We start from the raw sequence: 21,981 nt of genomic DNA, 5'->3' as shown, positions 1-21,981 counted from the left end.
GCCATTATTAATGTGAGTGCAAAAAAGGAGGAAATCATACACAAGAGACTGTAGCCAAGCATTAAAAGATGCTTAGAGTGCCTGGTAGAGATAAATGGAGTACTGTTTAAGGTGGTAGCAGACTAAGGATGTCCATGTACTAAAATGTCTAAGATACAATGGAAAGTAACATTGCAGCTCGTTGGGGGGAGAAGTTCTTTGTAACAGACATGCATTGGTAGTTTCTTAAGTAACATGATGACTTTCTACATTTTGAAATTTGATTTCAAGGAAAGAGAGCTTAATAGGAAGTTAAACATGGCTAAAATGCGCCATCTTTGTAGGATGAAGTGGTTAAAGCAACCTAGAATTTAAATTGGAATCCAAGACCAAGAAAAAGATTTTTGAAGTAAGAGTGATACATTTGAGTATCAGAGAAGTAGTGACTTTTGAGAAGGAGATCCATAAAGTATTCAAGAGCGGAACTGGGAAAACTAAGGCAGTGGTGCAAAAGATTAAGTTTAAGTGTGAACCATAAATACACAAGAAAGGTAGGAAATATTGAACAAAACAATTAGGTGGAAGGTAAACAATTTGAAGATATTGAAACCTAACAGAACCAGTGGAGTCTTTTTTTTTATTATTGCCTCAAATTATGATGTCCAAAAGAATTAATTTTAAGGTCTGCTTTTGTGAGGACATTAGAGATTTAAGTAAGAATTTATTTTTAGATGAATTTCCATAAGCTAAAGGAGCCTTGAAGACAAATGCCATCTTCAAAGTTAAAACAACTCAAACAGTTTTTTAAATAATGTGGTGCTTATAAAATCGATGGGGGCTCAGAATCAGTAAATAGTTCGAATTAATTTTGTTGTGAAAGGTTTTTTAAAAGTGAAATCTAGAAGGAGGAAGTGGTAGTGCCATATATTTTATTCTTCTTAAGATTTTATATAATTCTGAGTATTTTTGATTGTGAGATATTAGTTATTATATTGTAATTTTCATATTTTTGATGGGAAGGTATGTGGGTAGAAATACCTGATATAAATTTTGTAATCTGAAACATATTTAACACCATCAATTTTAGTGCTTCATATAATCAAATGCTGCTCCACTACTATTACAATTATCAGCTTAACGGCTGCCATTCGGCTTGCCTGCGGCATAACCTCTTTGCCAAAGGCTATGGAATATATTGTCCAAAGACTTGGAAGGTATGAGATACTTTTAGGACATCATTTTCTGATGGCTACCAGCAAGGCAAGGCATGGTAAGCCATTGAGAATGGTACTAAGAGTCTCAAGGAAAGAGGAAAATGTAAGCTCTTTATATACTCTAATTAGAGTGGGAGGACTTCTGGTTTGTGAGACTTTGTTTGCTGTGGAGTACATTGTCTACTAAACTTCAAATAGGATCCTTTGTTTTTTGTTAATTAAACCTGTGGTAGCTGACTGTACTCTTCTGTGCTGTTGATGCATTTTCTTTGCTTTTCAAGCAAATGTTGTTGTAATATGTAACAACATGTTTAACAGTAAATGCAAAAACAGGACCCTATAACTTTATGTTTTATATTGAGCCTTAATGCGTCTTACCTGTGAATCTGGTCAAGATTCTGCCCACCTGGAGAACAATCATATTTTTCTGGAGTTTTTGTCACTTTTTCAGCTGCAGCTATTGGACAACCTGAAAGACTGTTGAAGAAAGAGATGAACCTTCAATAAGAGAAGTAGGTTTTCCTTACATTCAAGTTTATTGAAACATTTATAACATTGATGTGTTTATATAGCTTTAATACGTCACATTTCAAGAATGAAAGTGAGATTGCTGTCTTAAATCTCTAAAAGTTTGATGCATTTTTGTGCTTAGTATGGCTTTCCTTGGTATTGTTTTTACTTTGTCTTTTTACATTACTCAATACGTGAATAATCTTTCACATGGTCAATGAAAGTGCAGGTCGAAACCCTGCAAACTCTAAAAAAGCATGGCAGAGGACAGTATTCAAAATAAATGAGAAATTAATTAAGTAACATTAAGTACATTAAATGTACATAAACCTTCCATGTGCACTGCACCTAAAGTTTGTTCTACATAGCAATTGGTGGAGATCTCGATCTATGCTTTATTGAGCTACAAATTAAAAAGAACATGCATCATCTTAAGAAAACAAAACACAAGTGACAAACAATACTTTAAGCACATAAATAAGGTTCACTTTTAAGAGCTCTGAGCTCTTCTTCTTGTAATGTGGGATAATTCAGAGCCAGCTGCCACCTACATTTGTGTTGTGTATCGTGTGTCGGTGTGTGTGAAGAGAGAGTCTGTGTGTGTGTTTGTGTTTGGGAAGTGTACGTGTCATAATGAGTCTTTGAATATGTAAAGAGTGGTGTAAGATGTGTGATGAGTAATTTTTTTATGTATTAACAAATTACATATTTTTAATTTTCTATATATGTAAATATGTTTTATTATTTCTGCACTCTGATGTATATGGGTGTATGCAATGTCGAAATCTGTGTGACTTTTTTTAAATCAATTTTACTTAATTACACTTACTTTCCATTTTTTTACATTTGTACATTTTGTGGTACATTGCTGTCAGCAAAGTCTGGAGTAATACACATTTGTTTTCTTTTACTTATTTTTTAAGGTATTGAGTTTGAAGCTGATGTTGTTTTCCTCTGTCTCAGTTTGTTGTATGTGGTTCCCTTGCAGTACCTGTGAGTGGCTATGTGTGGTGAATGACTTACTACACGAATTGGTTGCAATAGGTGTAATCCTGTTTCAGCTGTAGTACTACTTGAGTAGTTGTGGATACAACTTTAATGAACATCAACTACATATTTGTGAATCAGGCTCTTTGAAAATTGGCCTGAAGGCATAGGAAAGGTATTGTTAGAAATCTCCATGAGCACCTTTGTGAAATGCATTTAGTAATACATGAGCTAATACTAAATGAGGACTACTTAACATACTCAAAAATCCATTTGTTGTTTAGAGTTACTAATATTTTTACCTAGGAGACCCTCTAATGGGGACTGAAACAATTACTTCTCTATTTCTGCTCATATTTACATGTTTTACCTATTTGGAGACCAGTAGTCCCACCTCTCTTCATACCTATCCAGGGAGGCATGGCTGCACCAAACTCAACATCCTGTAATGTGGTCTACCAACACATTGAGTTTTTAATATTCACTTTCTCTTATATCAGCTCCACAATATCGAATAACAACATGTTCTTAAGAAATCAGATTTGGAATTAGGAATAAGAAATCGATGCTTCCTTACATAGCCATACCTTGACAATAATCTGAAACCTATATATGTGATGGTCATTATTAATGACATTTACAATTTGAGATTCAACCACATAGAAAGCTGTCAAATACAGCCACAAACTATCTCCTATTGAATGCAAAGCAATTTATTCTAATTTACTGCTTCCTTCTACCACAATATAATAGTGGTTTAAATTCTGAAACTTTTCAGTGAAACTAAATAAAAATGTATCCAATGCTGATTGGAGATTGAGTTTGTGTGACAGATTGAAGTTATGTATTGGTTGGTTTCCTGATGGAGGCTTTTCTCCCGCTGCTCCATTTTGACGGATGAACTAAAGTTGAAAATATTATGTCCATATTGATTTAATTATTATTGTTCCTTAATGGAAGGGGCATGGACTGCTACTACAATTATTCTCTCATTTATTTTGTATACTGTCTAGTGCCATGCTTTTTTGAGGTTTGCAGGGTTTCGACCTCGAAGCAAGGAGTTATGCAAAACTTTGTTTTAGGGGAGGCTATGACATTTTAGAGGGGTACAGCCAGCTCCGAGAAAAACAGTGATCATTTCTTAGTTATCCATTATTATGGACCCCAGCTTGAATGTAAAACTCCTTTCATAAACGACTGAGGGCCATATTATCAAGAACGGCGCAAACATTATCGCCGCTTTGGCGGCAGGAAACTGCCGCTAAAGCGGCGATAAGTGGCTTGATAATATGCCCTAGAGAATTCCAATAGAAGCCCAGGTGTCCTTGACACCAGAACCTGGGCTTCTATTTGAATTCTCTACGGCATTTTATCAAGCTCCTTATCGCTGCTTTAGCAGCTGTTTCCTGCCGTTAAAGCAGCGATAATGTTTGCGCCGTTCTTGATAATATGGCCCTCTGTCTACTACAAGAAGTGCCAGGCATTGAAGCATTTTCCTTACGGCTGTATTCGCTGCAATCCTGGCACGCATTCTGAAGATGTTTTCAGTCTGTCACATATGGAGATGTGAGGAAGACTTGGTTAAATAATGAGGAAATAACAGAAACGTGCTAATATTTACTTACATAATGTATGAGAAATGTTTATATGAAGTTCACATTGGATTATTAAGTTTCACCTGCTGTAGTTTTAGTCATGTTGGAACATTCAGTGCCTTCGACAATCTGTCACATTTCATTCTTTGCTAGCTGGGTTTTTAACTCTTGCACATTTCAACCTTTATTTTTACATTTTAAATGGAAAATGTTGCAAATGCGGGCATACTCCATCTTGCAGTGTAATCTGACTGCAGAGGGGGAGGCTCTTGGATCTACTGGCGAGAGCAGGTGGCAGGGAGATCATGTTCTTCAACTCCTAGCCCTCTGCCTAGCCTACTCCAGCAGGACTTCACCCCTTGCCCGCCCTTTTTCAAACGCAGTTAAGATATTGATTAACCCCTTGCATTTGAAAGGTCAATGTTTAAGATGTGTCCAGACGGTACACATATTAATTAATCTCGCAGATTTGCGCTAAAGTGCAAAGTCCCTGTCGTGGGAGGGAGGAAACTGGGAGATGGCAGGAAGATAAACGTCCAGCTTCTCCAGGTAAAGCAATCATCTACTCAATCTGGGAGCTAGAAATACACACAAGGTATTGGTTAGGCAAACCCAGGAGCTAGGACATAGCTTTTAGCCCATGAGGATGTACTGAAATGAACTTGCTAAAGGCTTACAACTAGTCTGAACTACAAAACAGGCAATAAGCTGTTAGACTGCTAACATAAAAAGTAGGCCGCATTAAAAAGAGGATAAATCCGTGCTTACTGTAGAGTCTAGACACCAGGGACCTTCCTGATTCTTTTCTACAGAGGCACCGAAGGGGCGTATGCGCATGTTTTCAACTAAATCACACTGCTTACAGATTCTACAGACTCTCAACACCAGTTGGCAATATTGCTTCTGATAAGTATTAGGGATAGGCATAACTTGTCTAATTTCGGGTAGCTGGACTATGCACAATTACCAAAAAATGTTGCAAAAGTATGTGCAATTACAAAAGATGCATCTTGCACTGAAAACAATTACCCAAATGATTTGTTCAGGTACAAATTCTGCTCAAAATATAATTTTGAGTTTATTTCTGGTTTCTAGTATTCAATATACTGCTGCTCGTGTTCGGATTTGTAGTTTTTGCCCTTAAAAAAATACCTGAATACTCCATTTGGGTAAAATATCTGCTTAAAATCTTTGTTGATTTCAAAACACTGTTTTAATTCAGATTTGTATTTTTGCGCTAAAAAGTAACCCGCTAGTCCACTCGAGAACAAAATCTACCTGAAATACTACTCGCATCAGAAAATTACGTGAACAGTACATTTTACTTTCAAATTTGCCCCCGAAAATATGCAATGCAAAGTAATTATATAACCTTTGTATAACCTTTGTACAATTTGTTACTCAAAATTACCAGTATTACCAATTACTCTGGCGTAATTAAAATGTCCCCTAGTCCTAATGATTTGCACACCTACTAAAACCTGAGACTAATGTGCTTGGTATTTATCAGCTGAGATAAATATCAGCTATGGGGAGTTTTCATGAATAACATGCAGATTTTGGTGCTTATTGCACCAAAATCTTTGTATTGAACACAAAACTCGTAATTTCGATCCATGTATTAATGAGAGTTATTGCACATATCAGAATTTATGGGCCAGCTGATGACGCGGCCCTTACTCAGCAACTGTATGATTTACAGCACAACTTAGAAACATGCAATATTGGATGTTATTCTATATTTTCAAGTTGCTAATTCTGCAGGCCATGCACATACTCTTAATAATACTGAATTAGTGAATGGTTCCATGGAAATGTATATAGTCACATATGATACTGTGAGAAACTGGGTTGTTTGTGGAGGGATGTGAAACCCTACTCAAGGGACAGCCACAATCCTTGTCAGGGTGAACCACAAAAAGTCACAAAATTAACCTATGCTTAGCCCTCTGGTAGCTTGACATAAAAGCAGTCAAGCAGGCAATGTGTAAAGCATTTATGCAGCACTTAACAGTAATAAAGTAAAAACGCACTACAAAAAAACTCCCACACCAATTTAGAATTTGGGTACATTTTAATAAATGATTTGACAACATAAGTCCTATCAGTAGAACTGGAGTTATGGATTTGTAAAGTTTAGAATGAAAACTAGTGCCTGAAAAATAGATGTAGATGGAACTGCTTCAAAGTCAGGCCGACGAGCGATGCGCCTGGCCGGATCGGCAAGCAGGTAGGTCGTGGTCTCCTCTCAGTTCTCCAAGCACTTTTTGGTTGAAAATGTTCTAAGTCACAAGTTTTAGATTTAGGATATCTTGGCACCTTTAGCATCATGTCTGAGGGTCTAGGAAAGTTGGTGCACAACTACGAGTGTCAGGACCTACTGAGGCTAGGTCCAGGTGTGGGATCAAGATGGTTGGAGCTTTTTATGTTCCTGAGGCTCTGATCAACCAGTTATCCATACAAATAGCCTTAAGAGTCACTTTGAAAGTCCTAGGCTCAAACAACAGGGCAGGTTTCTGAGGCCACAGATCAGGCTTCAGGCAGCAGGGCAATCTTTCTTGGTGCAGCAAGGCAGTCTTTTGAAGTACACAGCAGACCACAGCAGCAGGCAGTCCTCTGAGAGTCCTTCCACAGGTCCAGAAGTGACCCGAAGGGTGGGTCTGAGGGTCCTATTTTTAAATCTGGTGCCCCTTTGGGGTTCTGTAATTCTCAAGTGTGACTCCATTTTGTTCTGTGCCACCATTTTGAGTTGCCCTCACGTAGGCCTGTAAAGGTAGCCTGGCAAAGAAAGTGGCCTGGCCTTCTTAGTTCATGTATACATTAACTAGGTTTATTTTTGTCTCTGAAATGAACTGTAAGAAACTGACCTCTTCACCTGAAACTGACCTTGCAAAGCCAATTTCCCTGATCGATCTTTGTCTGAGATTGCCAATCAATGTTCAGGACATCGTTAACTTTTTAGTTTCCTTGCACATACCTTATCTTGTTCAGCATCTGTTACTGTTTCTTTTTTTATGTTTCCTCATTACATGGGTTATGCTTTCAATTATAGGTTTGTCCGGCTTGTGGAGATTGAATTTGGGACATTCCTAATAATTAACTTTTGGGTTGGGATACTGTAAATTGAGTTTTTGCTATGTGATACTTTGTTTGAAAATGTATATTATTGGCTAGAATTTTGTGCAGTGGGTGTACATTTATAATGTGAATATTGGGTATAAAAGGAGACGTCTCGCCTTAGTAAAATGAGCAGTCTCCTGAGAATTTACACCGTGATGTATTTCTAGGATCACTGTTACTAGCTGCAGCTAATAAACTTGGTCTCTGACGCCATCCAGAAGTATTCCGTGTCTTTGAATACCAAAGCAGGTGAACTCAAAGATCTTAGGCATGCCCCTGACGCCGCTGGGTTAAACCCCGGTTCTTCACCTTTTGAAGTGGGAGAAGCTGCAGGAGGATTCCCCTCTTGGAAGTGTCTATAATTTGCTTGTCTCCCTGCCCTGGTCCCAGTATATCTACAGGCACAATAGGTTAGTGTGAAGTTCTTTTTGGAAGAGCAGGTCGCAGTCTTTTGGAATGCAAGTGCTGCTATGCACAACTCTGCCACCCCATCCTGTCTGACATGGCCAGTCCAGGCACAGCTGGTCCCTCTATTGTGAGGTTATGTGGGAGGAATGCACAAAGGCATCTGCCATCGATAACCAGTCACTTGACCCAGGAACAAGCAGCAGGCACCAAATGGTTAAGGCAAGAAAATGCCCATTTACTAAAAGTTTAACGTATTGGAAGGGATTGGGCCCTTGAAGGCAGCTAAAAGGAGCCTCTTTATAATGTAAAACAACAATACATTTTCAAGCTGGCTCTTTTAAAAAATGAATGATACCGAAAGCAGGGTGTAACAACTTGTTTACCTTGGCCCTTGTATTTATTCGCTTATATTCCTTAATTCATTTTGAGAGATATTACAGTTCATAACATGTCATAGATTGACCACCTTCTTCGTTTTGTACACTCAAACCTGTTATATACATATAAAACAACCTTCTGTGACAAATATTCAAAGAACAAAAAATTAATGCAAAACAATACAAATACTTATGACATTTCATGTGTGTGTTTTTCAAAACAAGAACATTTTTAACCCGTCATCTAATCATAAATTGAACTAGCAGAGAAAAAAGTCACTTTTTCAAAGACTTGTCTTCTGCTGACGATAACTCTTGGGGACTGCTGACTTAATTTTTAGGTGGGGTTGGGAATCTGCCTATGTTCCCACTATTTAGTCGTTTTTCTGCAGATTTATTTCCCAAGAGATGGAGTTGGTGCATTTTGTATCCCCTTGTAAATAATGGGGTTCTCCTTAGTACAACGACTGGATCCTTTTTTTTGTTATCTTTAGCTCCTGTGCTCGTATCTTAATTCAAACCCAAGTACCACTCAGATAGGTCATTTGCCAATTTCTTGTCATTTGAGGTAGATTATTATTTTCATACTTTGTGGATTAATATGGCAATTTCTTATTTGCATTTGGGTCTGCTGTTCCAACCATTGCTGCACTGGTCAGCTCACTTATCTGAACTGAAAACACACAGGTAATGTCATACGTATTTGTATTTCTTTGAATTATTTTCTTTTTCTTCGAATATTTGTCACAGCAGGTTATTTTATATGTATATAACAGATTTGAGTGTAAAAAACGAAGAAGGTGGTCCATCTATGACATGTTTCAAACTGTAATATCTCTCAAAATGAATTAAGGAATATAAGTGAATAAATACAGGTGCCAATATAATCAAGTTTTTGGACCTTGCTTTTAGAATCATAGATTTTTAAAAGAGGCAGCTAGAAAATATATTGTTGTTTTACACTTACTAAAAGCGAAATTTTCAGAATTGTGGCTTCAAATCTGACTTTACCATTAAAGAGAATTTTAAATTAGAATTCTTCGGACACCAAACATGATTCTCGTACTTTCCCGCAATCAAAATTGATCACTTATTAAATTTAATAAGGTAACCCAATGTTAACCTAGTAGGTCTCACAGTAGTGAAAATGGTTTTGTGAGTTTTTAACTGACAGGACATGTAAAACTTGAACTAGGGTTTATATGTTAAAATTTCAGTTAAGCGCGCAGAAAATGTTATAACAGACAAAAGTACTTTTTCATCAGGAAAAATTGAGATAATCAGCTAAACAACCATTGCAAAACCTATGTGTCACATAGGTTTTGCAATGGTAGTTTAGCTGATTATCTCCATTTTTCCTGATGAAAAAGTATTTTTGTCTATTATGAACTAGAGCAAACTCATATCTATCATTTCACATCATACAAGCAAGCCAAAAAAGTTATGCTAATTTTCACACCAGGGCAAAGATCCAGAAATGTGGTTCATGAGATCATAACCTACAGTCAATTTATTCAACTGCAAAGATAGACGTAGTAGGTGCCAAATCATAGAAGATCAGTTGAATTGTGTGGAACCATGTAATCTGATTACATAAACAATTTCTATCTGTGCTCCCAAAAGGTATCTAGGGGATCTTCTTTTAAAACCTTTAAGTCAAGGCAAGAAAGCCTTATATATGCCATTGGCTATGATCTGCTGTTGCTTATTGTCTTGGTGTGTATGGTCCTCCGGTACCTACTTATCCTCCTCCTCAATGCTGTATTGCACTGCAAAGCAGGACACAGATTTAAGTGCTGCTTTGCATCCACGTGCGGCGGTGATTTGAAATACAGGTACGTGTATACTAAATGGACAGCTATGTTACTTGTTTGTGCTTGCATTATATCAATTAGTAGCATATGTACCTATTGCTTGTGGTATTTTGATAACATATTTATCTTGAGGCTACCATCTGATGTGTTCACGTAAAATGTGACTTTAATAAACATGAACCTGACTTACCTTCGGTGTGTATTGCGATTGCTGTTGACATGGCCTCTTCCACTGCATCCTGGTGTTGGGCACTTAAGAACATTTTCATGCATTGCAAGAACTAAGAAGCAGGGAAAAGATATATATTTAAATCAAAGAGAAAATACAGGATTGAAATGATTCTGAATGACACAAGAAAGGTTTGAAGGTAACTTACCAAAGACAAATGATTTAAAAAAATTAACCTTATAGAGGTTTTTGTTAACAATAGGTGGAAACTGTCGATTTGGTTAACCTTGAAACAACAATACTACCCCAAAGGAGAATGATTCTATTCTACCTTAATTCAGTAGGAAAAAGCTAATATGCAAAATGACAAAGAGAATATAAAGAATGACTGTGATATTAACAAAAATGTGTTAAACATGGTTTTTGTGTTGTATTACTGGTGATCAGGGACGTTTTAAGGATTTTGGGGGCCCTAGGCCAAATGTATTTTGGGGACCCCTGTTCGAAACAACTTTGATTTTATGATCCGGCCCCCTTTGGCCAAATTCTAAAGGTGTGTATATCTAATATTGAGGGATAGTGATGTGTGTTTTCACTACCTTAACACAGCAGCAGCTCACTAATATTACTGCAAATAATCTGTCACACCCTCCCATATTGTCATATGTGAGGTCCTGTATTGATTTAAAAGACTCTTTTTACAAGACTTTTGCATGAAAAATAAACACATTTTGTCTGCAAAATGTCTGTAATAGACTCACACGCATTAAAAATAAATGATAGAAAAACGCAATTTACAATAATCTGTAAAATAATTATTGAAGGTCATCAGTGCAAGACTCTGCAGAAGACACCTTGCTCTATCAGGGGCCTCTCATCCCTGGGGCCAGAGCTCCCTTTGCCCATGTCTTAAAACGTCTCTGCTGGTGATTGGTGAGCAGCGCTTTCTTCACATTTGATTTTTTGAACAAACAATCAAGTCGGCCTTGTGTACCTGACAGTATCTTGTAGGATGTTTGCACGCTGATTACAACCATGGTTTCCAGGTCTTGATTAATGGTGATGAAGCTAAATGTTCCACACATTTAAGCGCGAATATCTCCAAAAGCTAACACCTGCCCTGAGCAGTTCTTAGCCATGTTATCCAATGGGAGGTGGATAACGTGGCTAAGAGCATTAGCTCGGTAATGCATGAATATCGCTGACTTTTCAGCGATATTCATGCATTGCGGGCGATTTTTATCGCCTTGGTAATACCAAGGTTTATCTGCGATAAAAATCGCTGCAGCTCAGCGGTAAATTTTTGTCTCTAACCAAGCAATAGCGATAATTATCGCTATTGCTTGGTAATATGCCCCTATATTTCGTCGTAACAACAATGGATCTATTGAGTAAATAGGGGTTACTCCTCCCAAATGATTAACCGCATATATAAGAGTAATGTTGATTTCTCTTATCATCTGAAGCCTGGCAATAGCGTGCTAAAAGCTCTCACATGATCTTGTGAGCTGTAGTCAGCGAAGTTCTATCATTGTTGGACACACTCTGCTGTCTTTTCCTACTCTTGCTTCTTACACTTTTTCAGATGTCAACCGGACAAGGGTGGGAGTTGACTCTGCCATCAAAAACCCTTGATTCAGGACATAGTCCATCCGGCACAGAGGCAGATGCCAGGCCTACATACAGTGTGGCATCCATTGCCAATGTGTATATTACTCACTAGAAAAAACTCCCTGCATGGCAGCTGATATTTCTTTTTTTGCTTTCCAGAAACAAACCTCCGCTTTGGGGTTTAGGATTTGAAAATCAAAAGAGAAAGCTGAATGGCCTTCCCCAACATAGCTGCATACTTGGAATTAATCTGTAATGAAAGTGACAGAAATGCCTCTGATAGAATTATGGAGGCATTTTTTGTCACTGAGATCTCTTCCAAGTAGGCAGGGGGCATTTAGCAGAATGAGGAGTGTTATATAGAGATTGGTGGATGGGCTACTTCGATGCAGATCTCTCCTCTGCCGTAAAATCAGGTACATTATAGCATATGGCACTTGCAATATGGCAAACAGCATATCCACCACCTTTTGAGAGTATCCTATCTGTCCAGCTCTAATAAACCTCTATGTTGTATCTAAATGTAAAATCTCGTTGGAGATTAACCTCTGGCAGTCAGCAAATCATCCAATCTGTGAGAAAAATGATAATTTACATTGGAACTATGCCAGTGGATGTTTTGACTAAATCACTGAAGTCTATTGAAAACTGCATTGATAAATGTAATAATATAAAACAATTACGTCACATGATTTTTGTTTGTTTGTGTAATATATATTTCAGTGCAAGATGAAATGTATTAGTGATAAATGCCCTTTTCATTACTTGTTGACATTTGGTTTAAAAAAAAAAAAAAAGAAGTAACATGTTATGTTGACATAATGAAATTGAACGTATTCTTTTCGATTCGTTTTCAGCTCATTTGCTGTTTTCTGTAAAAAAGTATTCACCTTTTTTGACTTTTATGAGTATTCACCAAGTTGTGTCCATCTAACAAAACAGTATACATATTTTAAAATACCCATCAAAGTTACTTGCACGTATACATTAAAAAGCTGTTGAATTCTGTAAAACGTGGATGAGACATGAATGTTTACATTTTGACTTTTTCTAGGAAGCGGTTAGACTCATGCCTGGCAAAAGCTTGCTGAATCTTTCCAAAGTACTTGTAGCCATGCTCTAAAGGTGCTTATCTTTTAAATCTGAACTGCAGACCATAGTTGTGCAATACAACCAAATGATGCATTTTTTCTAATGTAGATATCAGTTTGATATACACGTTCAAATTCATATCAGTATCTTTTAGGCCATAAAGGCCATTTATGACCCTCATGAACAATTTCTGTAAATTTGCTAGGTGCAAATACGGCAGGGAATGATGATAACAAATAACATGGTTGATGCTGGTTACACAAGAAGGCTGAAATAATGCAATATGTGGCTGACGGGGATGATGTCTGTTGTGACCACAAGCGGCGATTTCCTGCCAAATCGTAGGAATGTGGCACTAATTGGTGTGCCTGAATCAGCTCTAGCACCAATGGAAGGAATGTGTTAAAAAATCCACTGGCTTCCCTTAGAAGATCGCAGTTGCCTGCCTCATGTTCAAAAAATTCTTAAATTGCGGAAAAAACACAAAAACTCCACTATTCAATCCATTTTGTAATCACCATCTCATTGGATGTTCCTTCGTTTATGTTCCAGCGTAGTCTGTGTCTTCAAGTGTAAAGCACACTAACACCCAAAATCAGGGGGAGCGGTGCTATCTAAGAGTATTCAGTCAATATATACACACATAATATGGAGATGTAGCTGAAGCAGTGGGAGGATCCTTCTCAGAAACAGGAGAGGAAGGTGATCTTTTTGAATCTCAGTGCAGAGGGATGACCAAAGGAAACAGCCTAGCCAGTCATTACTCCACACCAGGGAGGGGCTTCCATAGGTGTTGTGTGGGTATTCCCAAGCAACATCCATGGATTTTGACGCATTCCCAGATTTACAAGAACAGGTAGAAATGGAAATGTGGCCATAAAGCTATGTCTCCCCAGGAGAGGCGTAACAATCAAAAATATTTTAACTTCTCCTTGTTTTTCCTCTGTCTAATGAAAGAGGAAAACGCCCCTCAGGATTGTTTTTTGTGCAGGAATGTACCCCTTCATGCACAAACTCGATCCTGCCTACAACTCAGGCACCCTTTAGAGACTGACCCGTCTATGGACAGACCCCTCTAGAGACAGACCCCTCTAGAGACAGTCCCCTCTATGGACAGACCCCTCTCGAGACAGACCCCTCTATGGACAGACCCCTCTAGAGACAGGCCCCTCTATGGACAGACCCCTCCATGGACAGACCCCTTTCGAGACAGACCCCTCAATGGACAGACCCCTCTATGGACACACCCCTCTATGGACAGACCCCTCTATGGACAGACCCCTCTAGGACCACACACTATATGCCTTTTACTGTCAATGAGGAGGATCCAATTCTTAATTGCTTGGTAACCAGAAAAGTAGCTCTATAGCAGAATCAGCGCGTTTCCCGGTTTGAGTACGAGCTTCATTCCCAGGCAACAGTTTCTGTCGTGTAATCACATATGTGTTTCCCTATCAGCATTATGCTGTTGACAGGAAGGGCAGCCTGGATATACACAATCCATAGTGACCAGCACCTTCCTGAGAAGCAATTTCTGATAACATTATCATTAGTGAAAGCATTTCTCGCAAATGGCATCCCGTCAGATTTTTTATGTTTCTTTCCTGCCAGAGAAATGAGAGAAGGAGAGAGTGGCCAGAGACTGCCCCTTGGTGTGGAGGAAAACAGATAAAGTTGGTAGGTGACTTATGTGGTGGTGAAGGGCACTTGGTTAATGAAAGTAAGCTGGTTTAAACAAACAAAAAAAAGGAAACAATACTTCATAGTTTAGAACGTGCATGTACTCCCGGGAGAGGGAACAAATCTACCACAGGTTAAGAAGACCCTTTGCTTCGCACATCCAGACCGGTTTGTTATTTTATGGACAGGTGGTGTTTGCACAAAGGGATTATAAAACAAATGTATTTGGACAAACACAATGGAGATAAAGCGCGGTCAGGCAGATGCGTCTTGTTAGCAGGTGGATAAGTAGAGGTGCTGCTCGGTCGGGCGTCGGTCGTGAGGTGATTTCTGCCCTTCAGAAAGGGGTTTAATTCACAGGGAAATAGATCTCTCCTAGGGATACCTCGCAGAGAGAGCGTTTCAGCGGAAAATGAGTTTTGCAACTGTTTTATGTTCAGATGGAAACTTCCTTGTGTGCTCCGGTACAAAGGCCTCGGCTGAGCACATATTAGCTTAGTGTTTGAATGTCAATTAATGGGGATTCGATATTGTACACTCAGGGCTTCTTTTATTTTCAAACTTAAAAAAACAGGCTCTTTTGTGAAATCGAAGGTAAGAAAACCTGGAATACTGTCACCAAATTATCACCAGTCCTGCTCCAGTTCACATCAGAAAAATACTATGCATTAAACAGAGGCAAGGGTGTAAGTCACACTCCTCCGATGTAAGGCCCATCTTCAACCACAGCCATTTTATTAAGGGACACTTAAATTACTCGCAGTCTCGCAGAACTCATGTTCTGTACTGTATAAATGCCTTTAGTTTAGAAAACCCTTCACCCAGTATTATACTTTCCAAAATACACACATTGATGTAGTTATAACATTGCTGTACTTATCCGCGATTGCGAGCATTTGATCATACTTAAGGCACTTCAATGTCTAGTTAGGGTTAGAAAGCTCTATACAAGTACAATTACAATATAATACAATACTTACTTTCCAGCGGCACTCTAACTTTATGCGGACAGCCAGACAGGCTCCTGTGGTGAGGGTACAGTCCGGTCACGTGTCCTGAGCCATCACATCCTGGAATTGGGCACTTGGTTTCTCGCCTCTCGTTCCTATGGGAACCTGTGAAGACATGACTTGTTTTTTCCCCAAAATGTTTCTAGTACAATGTATTGCACAACTTTTAACTTCTTTAGAAAGTCTCATTAAAATACAGCCCTTGGCTGTGAACCATTAACTGGAAGAAAGAACCCTATTTGTAATGGTTTTACTGAAGACAAAAAAATCAAAAGTAAGATTTAGAATTCAGTACAGCAAAATGAGGTGATATTAAGAATGCTCAGAGGTATTGACAAAGGAAGTGTATGTTGATTTAACTTTCATAGTAGTATCTGCTATTACAGTGCTTAGAAATAACAGAACTGAGGTATGAAGCACTGTATCAAATAGTTTCCTCTTAAAATGGTTATTGAGTTGCCCTGTTACCTCTTAAAATGGTTACTGAGTTGCCCTGTTACCAGGTAATGCCTTTAGGTGCAAGAACAAGGAAACATAATATAAGATTGTCCTAACATTTTTAGCTGTCTCGAATGTGATACAATGTAAGTCTGGCCCTGATCTCACCACTTCCTACGGTAAACATCCTTCACAACGCGGTCAAAACATCGCGGTGCCATTACGACGCGTCTTTTACAACGCAAGTCGTTACCACGACTTGCGCTGGAGGGCGCTCTAGACTAAGGAATAGTAGATTTATTATTCCAACACCTTCCATACTGTACGTAGGCTCGAGTTGGAATAGTAAATCATACTATTCCTAAGTCCAGCACCCTACAGCGCAAGTCGTGGTAACGACTTGGGTTGTAAAAGATGCGTTGTGATGTACCGCGATCATTTTGATCACGTTGTAACATCATACATCCCTTCCTACTCCATCCAAATTCATCTCTAGCACCAAGGTACAAAACTCCATTGACAAAGATGTGCTTTCTGTGCTTACTGTACATATTAGCATTGACGGTTTTCTCTGCATTTGCATTGTTTATATTCAGTTTTTTAGATAAAAATGTAAATCAAGTAATTGATACAAAATATGATGATTTGAGGTAACACAATGGGTTTTTTAATTTCCCAGACACGAACGGCTACATTTATGATGTTTGTGGTGCAAGGCAGCAGAGCAAGCCACCTTGCTGCCCTGCATCGCAGGGAAAGGGCAGGAATGCCCCGTATTTATTCAATATGAAGTTTTCCTGTTCTTTTCCATTGCACTGGTGTTGTTTTGGCAGCTGGTTTTGACAACACAGGGACACTTTGACTAGTAGGACTAGCTTAAAAATGGGATGTCCCTCTAAAAACTTCTCAGGCAATTTTCAAGAAGAAACTTGTGGATTGCTACAGGGCCTCTAAACTCTCTTCTTTCATCAAGGGTCTAGCTGTGGGTAACCAGATTAAAGTCGTTTATAGATTGAGATTTTCCTAGACGTGATCCAGCCAGTATTAGCCAGGAAGTTGTATTTGCAGTTCAGGCCTGGTTCACTCCCCATGTTCACTTTTACCAGTGCCTGGTTGAGGGAATTAGATCGGAATTGTCCCTACTGTGGAACATCAGAGGAAACCGAAGAACATGTACTTTTCTTTTGTCCGGCATATAAAAGAGAAAGACAAATGTGGATAGTATAGATCTGTAGGAACCTAGGGACTCCTAACCACCTTGAGGCCCTCAGTATACTGAAATACGATCATCGCCACGCAATAGTATTTGCAGTTTCTAGATTTCTTTTTCCATATAGTGTGTCAGGAAAAGGTTTCTAGGATAAGGGATGGACAATTCACATTGATGAGAAAAGAGGGTTTCTCTGGTGATGCAAACTAGGCCTTATGCTCTCCTGGCATTTGATTTTGATACTATGTGCAGGGGGCCAAGAAAGTAACTAATGTTATTTTAGCTTTATTTCTAACCTCATACTGTCTTAATTCAATATGGTTCTTAATGTATACACATTCGATTTATGTGATTTTATTGTTTTGATGAACTTTTATGGTTTTTAAAAGCCAAATTAAAGACTGTATGAAGGAATGTAAATAACACATACAAGCTGGGTGACATAGCTGACCCTTAAGGAGTACTTTTTAAGGTCTCTCTTTTTCTGGTTTTTGTCTCTTGGTTGATTTCAGTTGGGGGGCAGCATTAGCCAATTGTTGTCTTATGACTTTTTTAAATATAGGTACACTGGTAATTGTATGCAATGTCAATGTCAATGTCAAAAGCTTTTGTATAGTGCAACAATTCACCAGAAAAGGTCTCAGGGCGCTTCTGTTTTTATGATTTTTTTATTCATGTATGATGTTTTTTGCATTTTGCACTTTTATGGTTCTTTCAACCAAAATAAAGTTATTATGAATGAATGAGTAATCCATACTAAATATGATGATTCGAGGCAAAACTGTGGGTCTTTCTAATGTCACAGGCCCTCAGACATTAAGGGCCATATTTATGATTTTTTTGGTGCAGTGCAGTACAGCAAGCCACCTTGCTGCACTGCTCTGGGTCACAGGGAAAGGGCAGGAATTTGCAGTATTTATCCAATATGGCATACTGCTGTCCTTTTCCCTTGCACTAGTTTCATTTTGACAGCCTAGCGTTAACTCAGGTACTCTTGTACCATGGTGCAAGGGTGCCAGTGTTGTAGGTAGGATAGTTTTTGTGAAGGAAGTTGCACCTTCCAACACAAAAACGATTCTAATGTTGCTGCAGAATGCAGCACATTTAGAAAGAGTTAAAAACGAAGAGAACAAAACATAATTCTCCTTGTTATGTCTCTCCTGGGGAGGCATATCTTTTTGGTGCATCCCCAGGTTGACAAGGTTTTGTAAATCTGGAAATGCATCAAAAACCATGGGAGTAGTGTGTGAAAGTTTGGGAACACCCAGCAAACACCCATGGAACGCCTCCCTTGCACAGAGTACTGCAACGGCGCAATTTGCGCTATGTTGCATTACTCCAGATTTTTTAAGTCATTCAAAGTCAAACAAAGTGGCATTGCGTGACTTCAAAAATGAGACTAAATGTTTGGGTTGCTCTTGCACCACATTGCATGGTGCAAGAGTGACGCACACCGGGTCATAAACATGGCCCTAAAGATTTTGTGTGCATTTACTTTATTTCATTTTCCCGCATGAATAATGTAGGTGATTGGTCACTTTTTTGGTCATTTGCCTGTTGTTACACAGTTCAAGTTGTGAAGCCTAGTTCTCTAACCTTGTTCAAATGGACAAGAAGCTGATAAAGTAATAAAGCGGAGTATAATGGAATATATGGGGGCGCACTCACTTGTGAACGTATACCCGCATAAAAATAAGAAAACATACATGTACAAATGAGGCTTTTTATTCAGAAACCATACATTATACAATTTCATAATGTGCATAATGTGTGCAGAGCAACCCTAGAGCAGAACTGACACATCTTCCCTGCTGTGTGGATTGGACCTGTTGTGAAAGACTTGCATTGCTGCTGCGGTCTGCATTGCCTTTGGAACCGCCTCTGTGCAACACATCTTTTCTGTAAGCCCTCACATGTCTCGTCAACAGCAGCCTCGATGATGATTCCAGACTCCACATCATACCTCTTTGGTACCAATGCATCTCCCCGAATGTGCCCGGCATCCCCTGAGGCTGGACTGTGCATTGCAAGGCATGATGCCAAGATCATCGATGCAACAGGATCCCACACTGCAGCTTTGCAACATCTCACAATCAACACATCAACTCGGCTGGACAACATGTCTTCGAAGCAGATCCACGCAACCCTCCTCAACCAAGGACTTATGGTAGTCTGTTCCGAGGGCCTAACAGGGTCCCTGTAGCCACCTCCCACTCCATTGTGGTCGGGCTAACTTATGACTTTGCCCCGGCTCAGCGTGACGACCAGATAGGCATAGTTGATGCTTTCTGCCTTTGGTGCTGCTTTTTCTTTAAAAAATTATAATTAAATATCTCTGGCTCCAGCAATTGGATTTTGTCATTTCGATCTTGATCTATTTATTAAATTAAGCTCTATTTTTCTAACCAGGTGTGGGATTTTTTGTGTGTGGTGTTTTCACTTTTTTACTTTTTGACGTGCTGCACAAATACTCTACACATTCCCTCTACATAAAGCTTGGCAGGTCTGTGCATAGCTACCAAGGGATTATACACAGGTTAATATGGAGTTTGCTTGTGCCTTACCCTGACTAGGACTGTGGTTGCTGCTTGACCAGGGTTCACACCCCAGTCAACTAGTAGCCCAATTTCTAACAACTTCCATGCTTTGGAACATTTCTCATGTGTGATTCGATCACTGGACTGCAAACATGTTCAACTACAGACTGCAAGACTCATCCAGTACTGGTTCTACAATCACCAAGACTGGCACTTAATCAATCTACAGGTCATCTGTAATGGCAAGGTGATTGGTGCAAATCATGAAATGTATATATTTTGGCAGTCAGTGAGTGATACATCAACAGGTAACTGCCTGATAAGTAGCATCACAGATGCAAGTGTATTGATGCGTGATGTGGTGCAGCAGCCAGGGCAGCTGACTTCGGAGCACAGGGTTCACAGTTCAATCCCAGGCTACGGCGGCAGCTCAGCTCAGTACCATGTGACTCTGGGCAATAACTCGCTTAATTTCCACGATGGCCCCCAGCGCCTTGAGACCCATAAGGGTGAGTAGTTTGCGCTTTACAAATATGGATTTACATTTACATTTTACCCCATGTAATTCACATGTTGTATTACCATTCCTTTGGGTGCATACAGAGTTAGTCAGATTGAGAGACAGTAAGGACTGAGCAGGAGAGCCTTCGATAATAACCCCAACGTAAGTTCAAAAAACACTGGGACAACTTTATTCACAGGCCAGACTAAAGTTGAAAGACCCTCTGGGAATCATGTCTCGGAAGCAGCACCCAGGTTCCTGATCTGTCTTACCCCTCTGCACCCCCATGCCATGTTTGTGTACTGCCCACAAATGAATACCCAGGATTTTCTTTCAGAACAGCTGTACAGATCACGTTAGATATTATTACATAAAATAAACTTAGGGCACACTTCTAAGCCTCTCAGATTTAGAACCCCTCATCTCCATCCCCACAAATATTGAATACTTCCGCTATCAGTGGATACCGAAATTGCCCTTAAATATCAGCGGTCCTCTCAGGCACAACTCAAAAAGAGTTAGGTGAATTCACTGCTCCCCACAAGTGTATCAGTGCTCATGGATGCAAACACTACTACGGAATGCAACTGTGAAGCCAGAGAGTCTGCAATTTCTTTGACACAGACAATTAAGGGCAAGGTATTATTTAACATCACACATACCTTCAGCTGTGGTAGGTGCTGGTGCCACATTTAAGGTCAATGTGCAAAACACATTTGGGCCAATTGTGTTTTATATGAGACACATGACTTTGTACAAGAAGAATAAGCATGACAGCACAGCAATAGTTAAACATTTTGACTCACAATGGGTGAATGTGTGTGAGTGCAGGAATCAAAGATTCTGCAGGGAAGAAGAGATAGAGCTCTACCTGTGCTCATGAATACCCATCTGGGAGTGGAGAAATATATACGCTGATGTAAGGACATACATGAAGCAAAAGTGAAGCAGAAGGGAGGCCACTGACTTTGAAGAAATAACAAAGAGTGGAGTAGAAGGTGATATATGCTGGAAGAGACAATGAGAACAGCAATAAAACTATAAATCTGAAGACACTGGTCACTGATAACCACATCTGTGACAAAAAAAGAGTTGAAAGCCTCCACGAATTCTGCAAATCAACAACACATTTATTCAAGATTTTTCTATACAATCTGGCTGTAAAATCCAAGGAATAGAAAATGGATAGTCGATATCATTGAAAGAGAAATAGAAAGATTGAATGGCACTGTATTTAGAGTATAATCGCAGTAAGAAGCATAGCACAACTTTATGTTTTTCTAGGTAAAAGGAATACTGAAGAAATTATGAAGAAATACATCAATGTAAGGGTAGCTATTGAACACATAGATCATAAGACATGCTCTGATATACATGAGCACATTCTTTATTCGTCGTGTCAGGAAATGCAACATAAATAAGACACCTTGCGAAATCTGAATGATTCACCATTAGCACCTTCTGGATCATGGGTCCCAAGAGGGCTACCCAGCGGCTTTCATCCACTTTTTCATCCATCATCACTTTCTACCACACTCCATGAACTAGTCTACCATGGCAGACACAGCAGTGAAATACCAATGGAAAGCATGTTATCACACATTCTATATTGATTACCAGCACACAGAATATATTCACTTTACAGATATATGGCCTGACGACTGGATACCACGCATGCCCTTTTCTTACCAGAATGAAAGACAGGATATCAGAAATAACTAATAAACG

The 21,981-nt window shown here is 39.1% G+C and overlaps 1 protein-coding gene across 1 annotated transcript in view; it reads right to left on the bottom strand.

The window, feature by feature from the left end:
* Positions 1 to 21,981, bottom strand: part of ST18 (ST18 C2H2C-type zinc finger transcription factor) — a 184,650-nt gene that overhangs the window by 112,344 nt on the left and 50,325 nt on the right. The window contains exons 3-5 of the mRNA XM_078685664.1: positions 15,537 to 15,671; positions 10,195 to 10,285; positions 1,572 to 1,670 (exon numbers count right to left, since the gene is read on the bottom strand). Coding sequence (XP_078541790.1) covers positions 1,572 to 1,670; positions 10,195 to 10,285; positions 15,537 to 15,671 — 325 coding nt within the window. The remainder of the gene's footprint in view (positions 1 to 1,571; positions 1,671 to 10,194; positions 10,286 to 15,536; positions 15,672 to 21,981) is intronic.

Source organism: Lissotriton helveticus, chromosome 4_1 (assembly GCF_964261635.1).
Source record: "Lissotriton helveticus chromosome 4_1, aLisHel1.1, whole genome shotgun sequence".
Taxonomy (NCBI): domain Eukaryota; kingdom Metazoa; phylum Chordata; class Amphibia; order Caudata; family Salamandridae; genus Lissotriton; species Lissotriton helveticus.
This window is presented reverse-complemented; position numbering and strand designations above follow the sequence as displayed.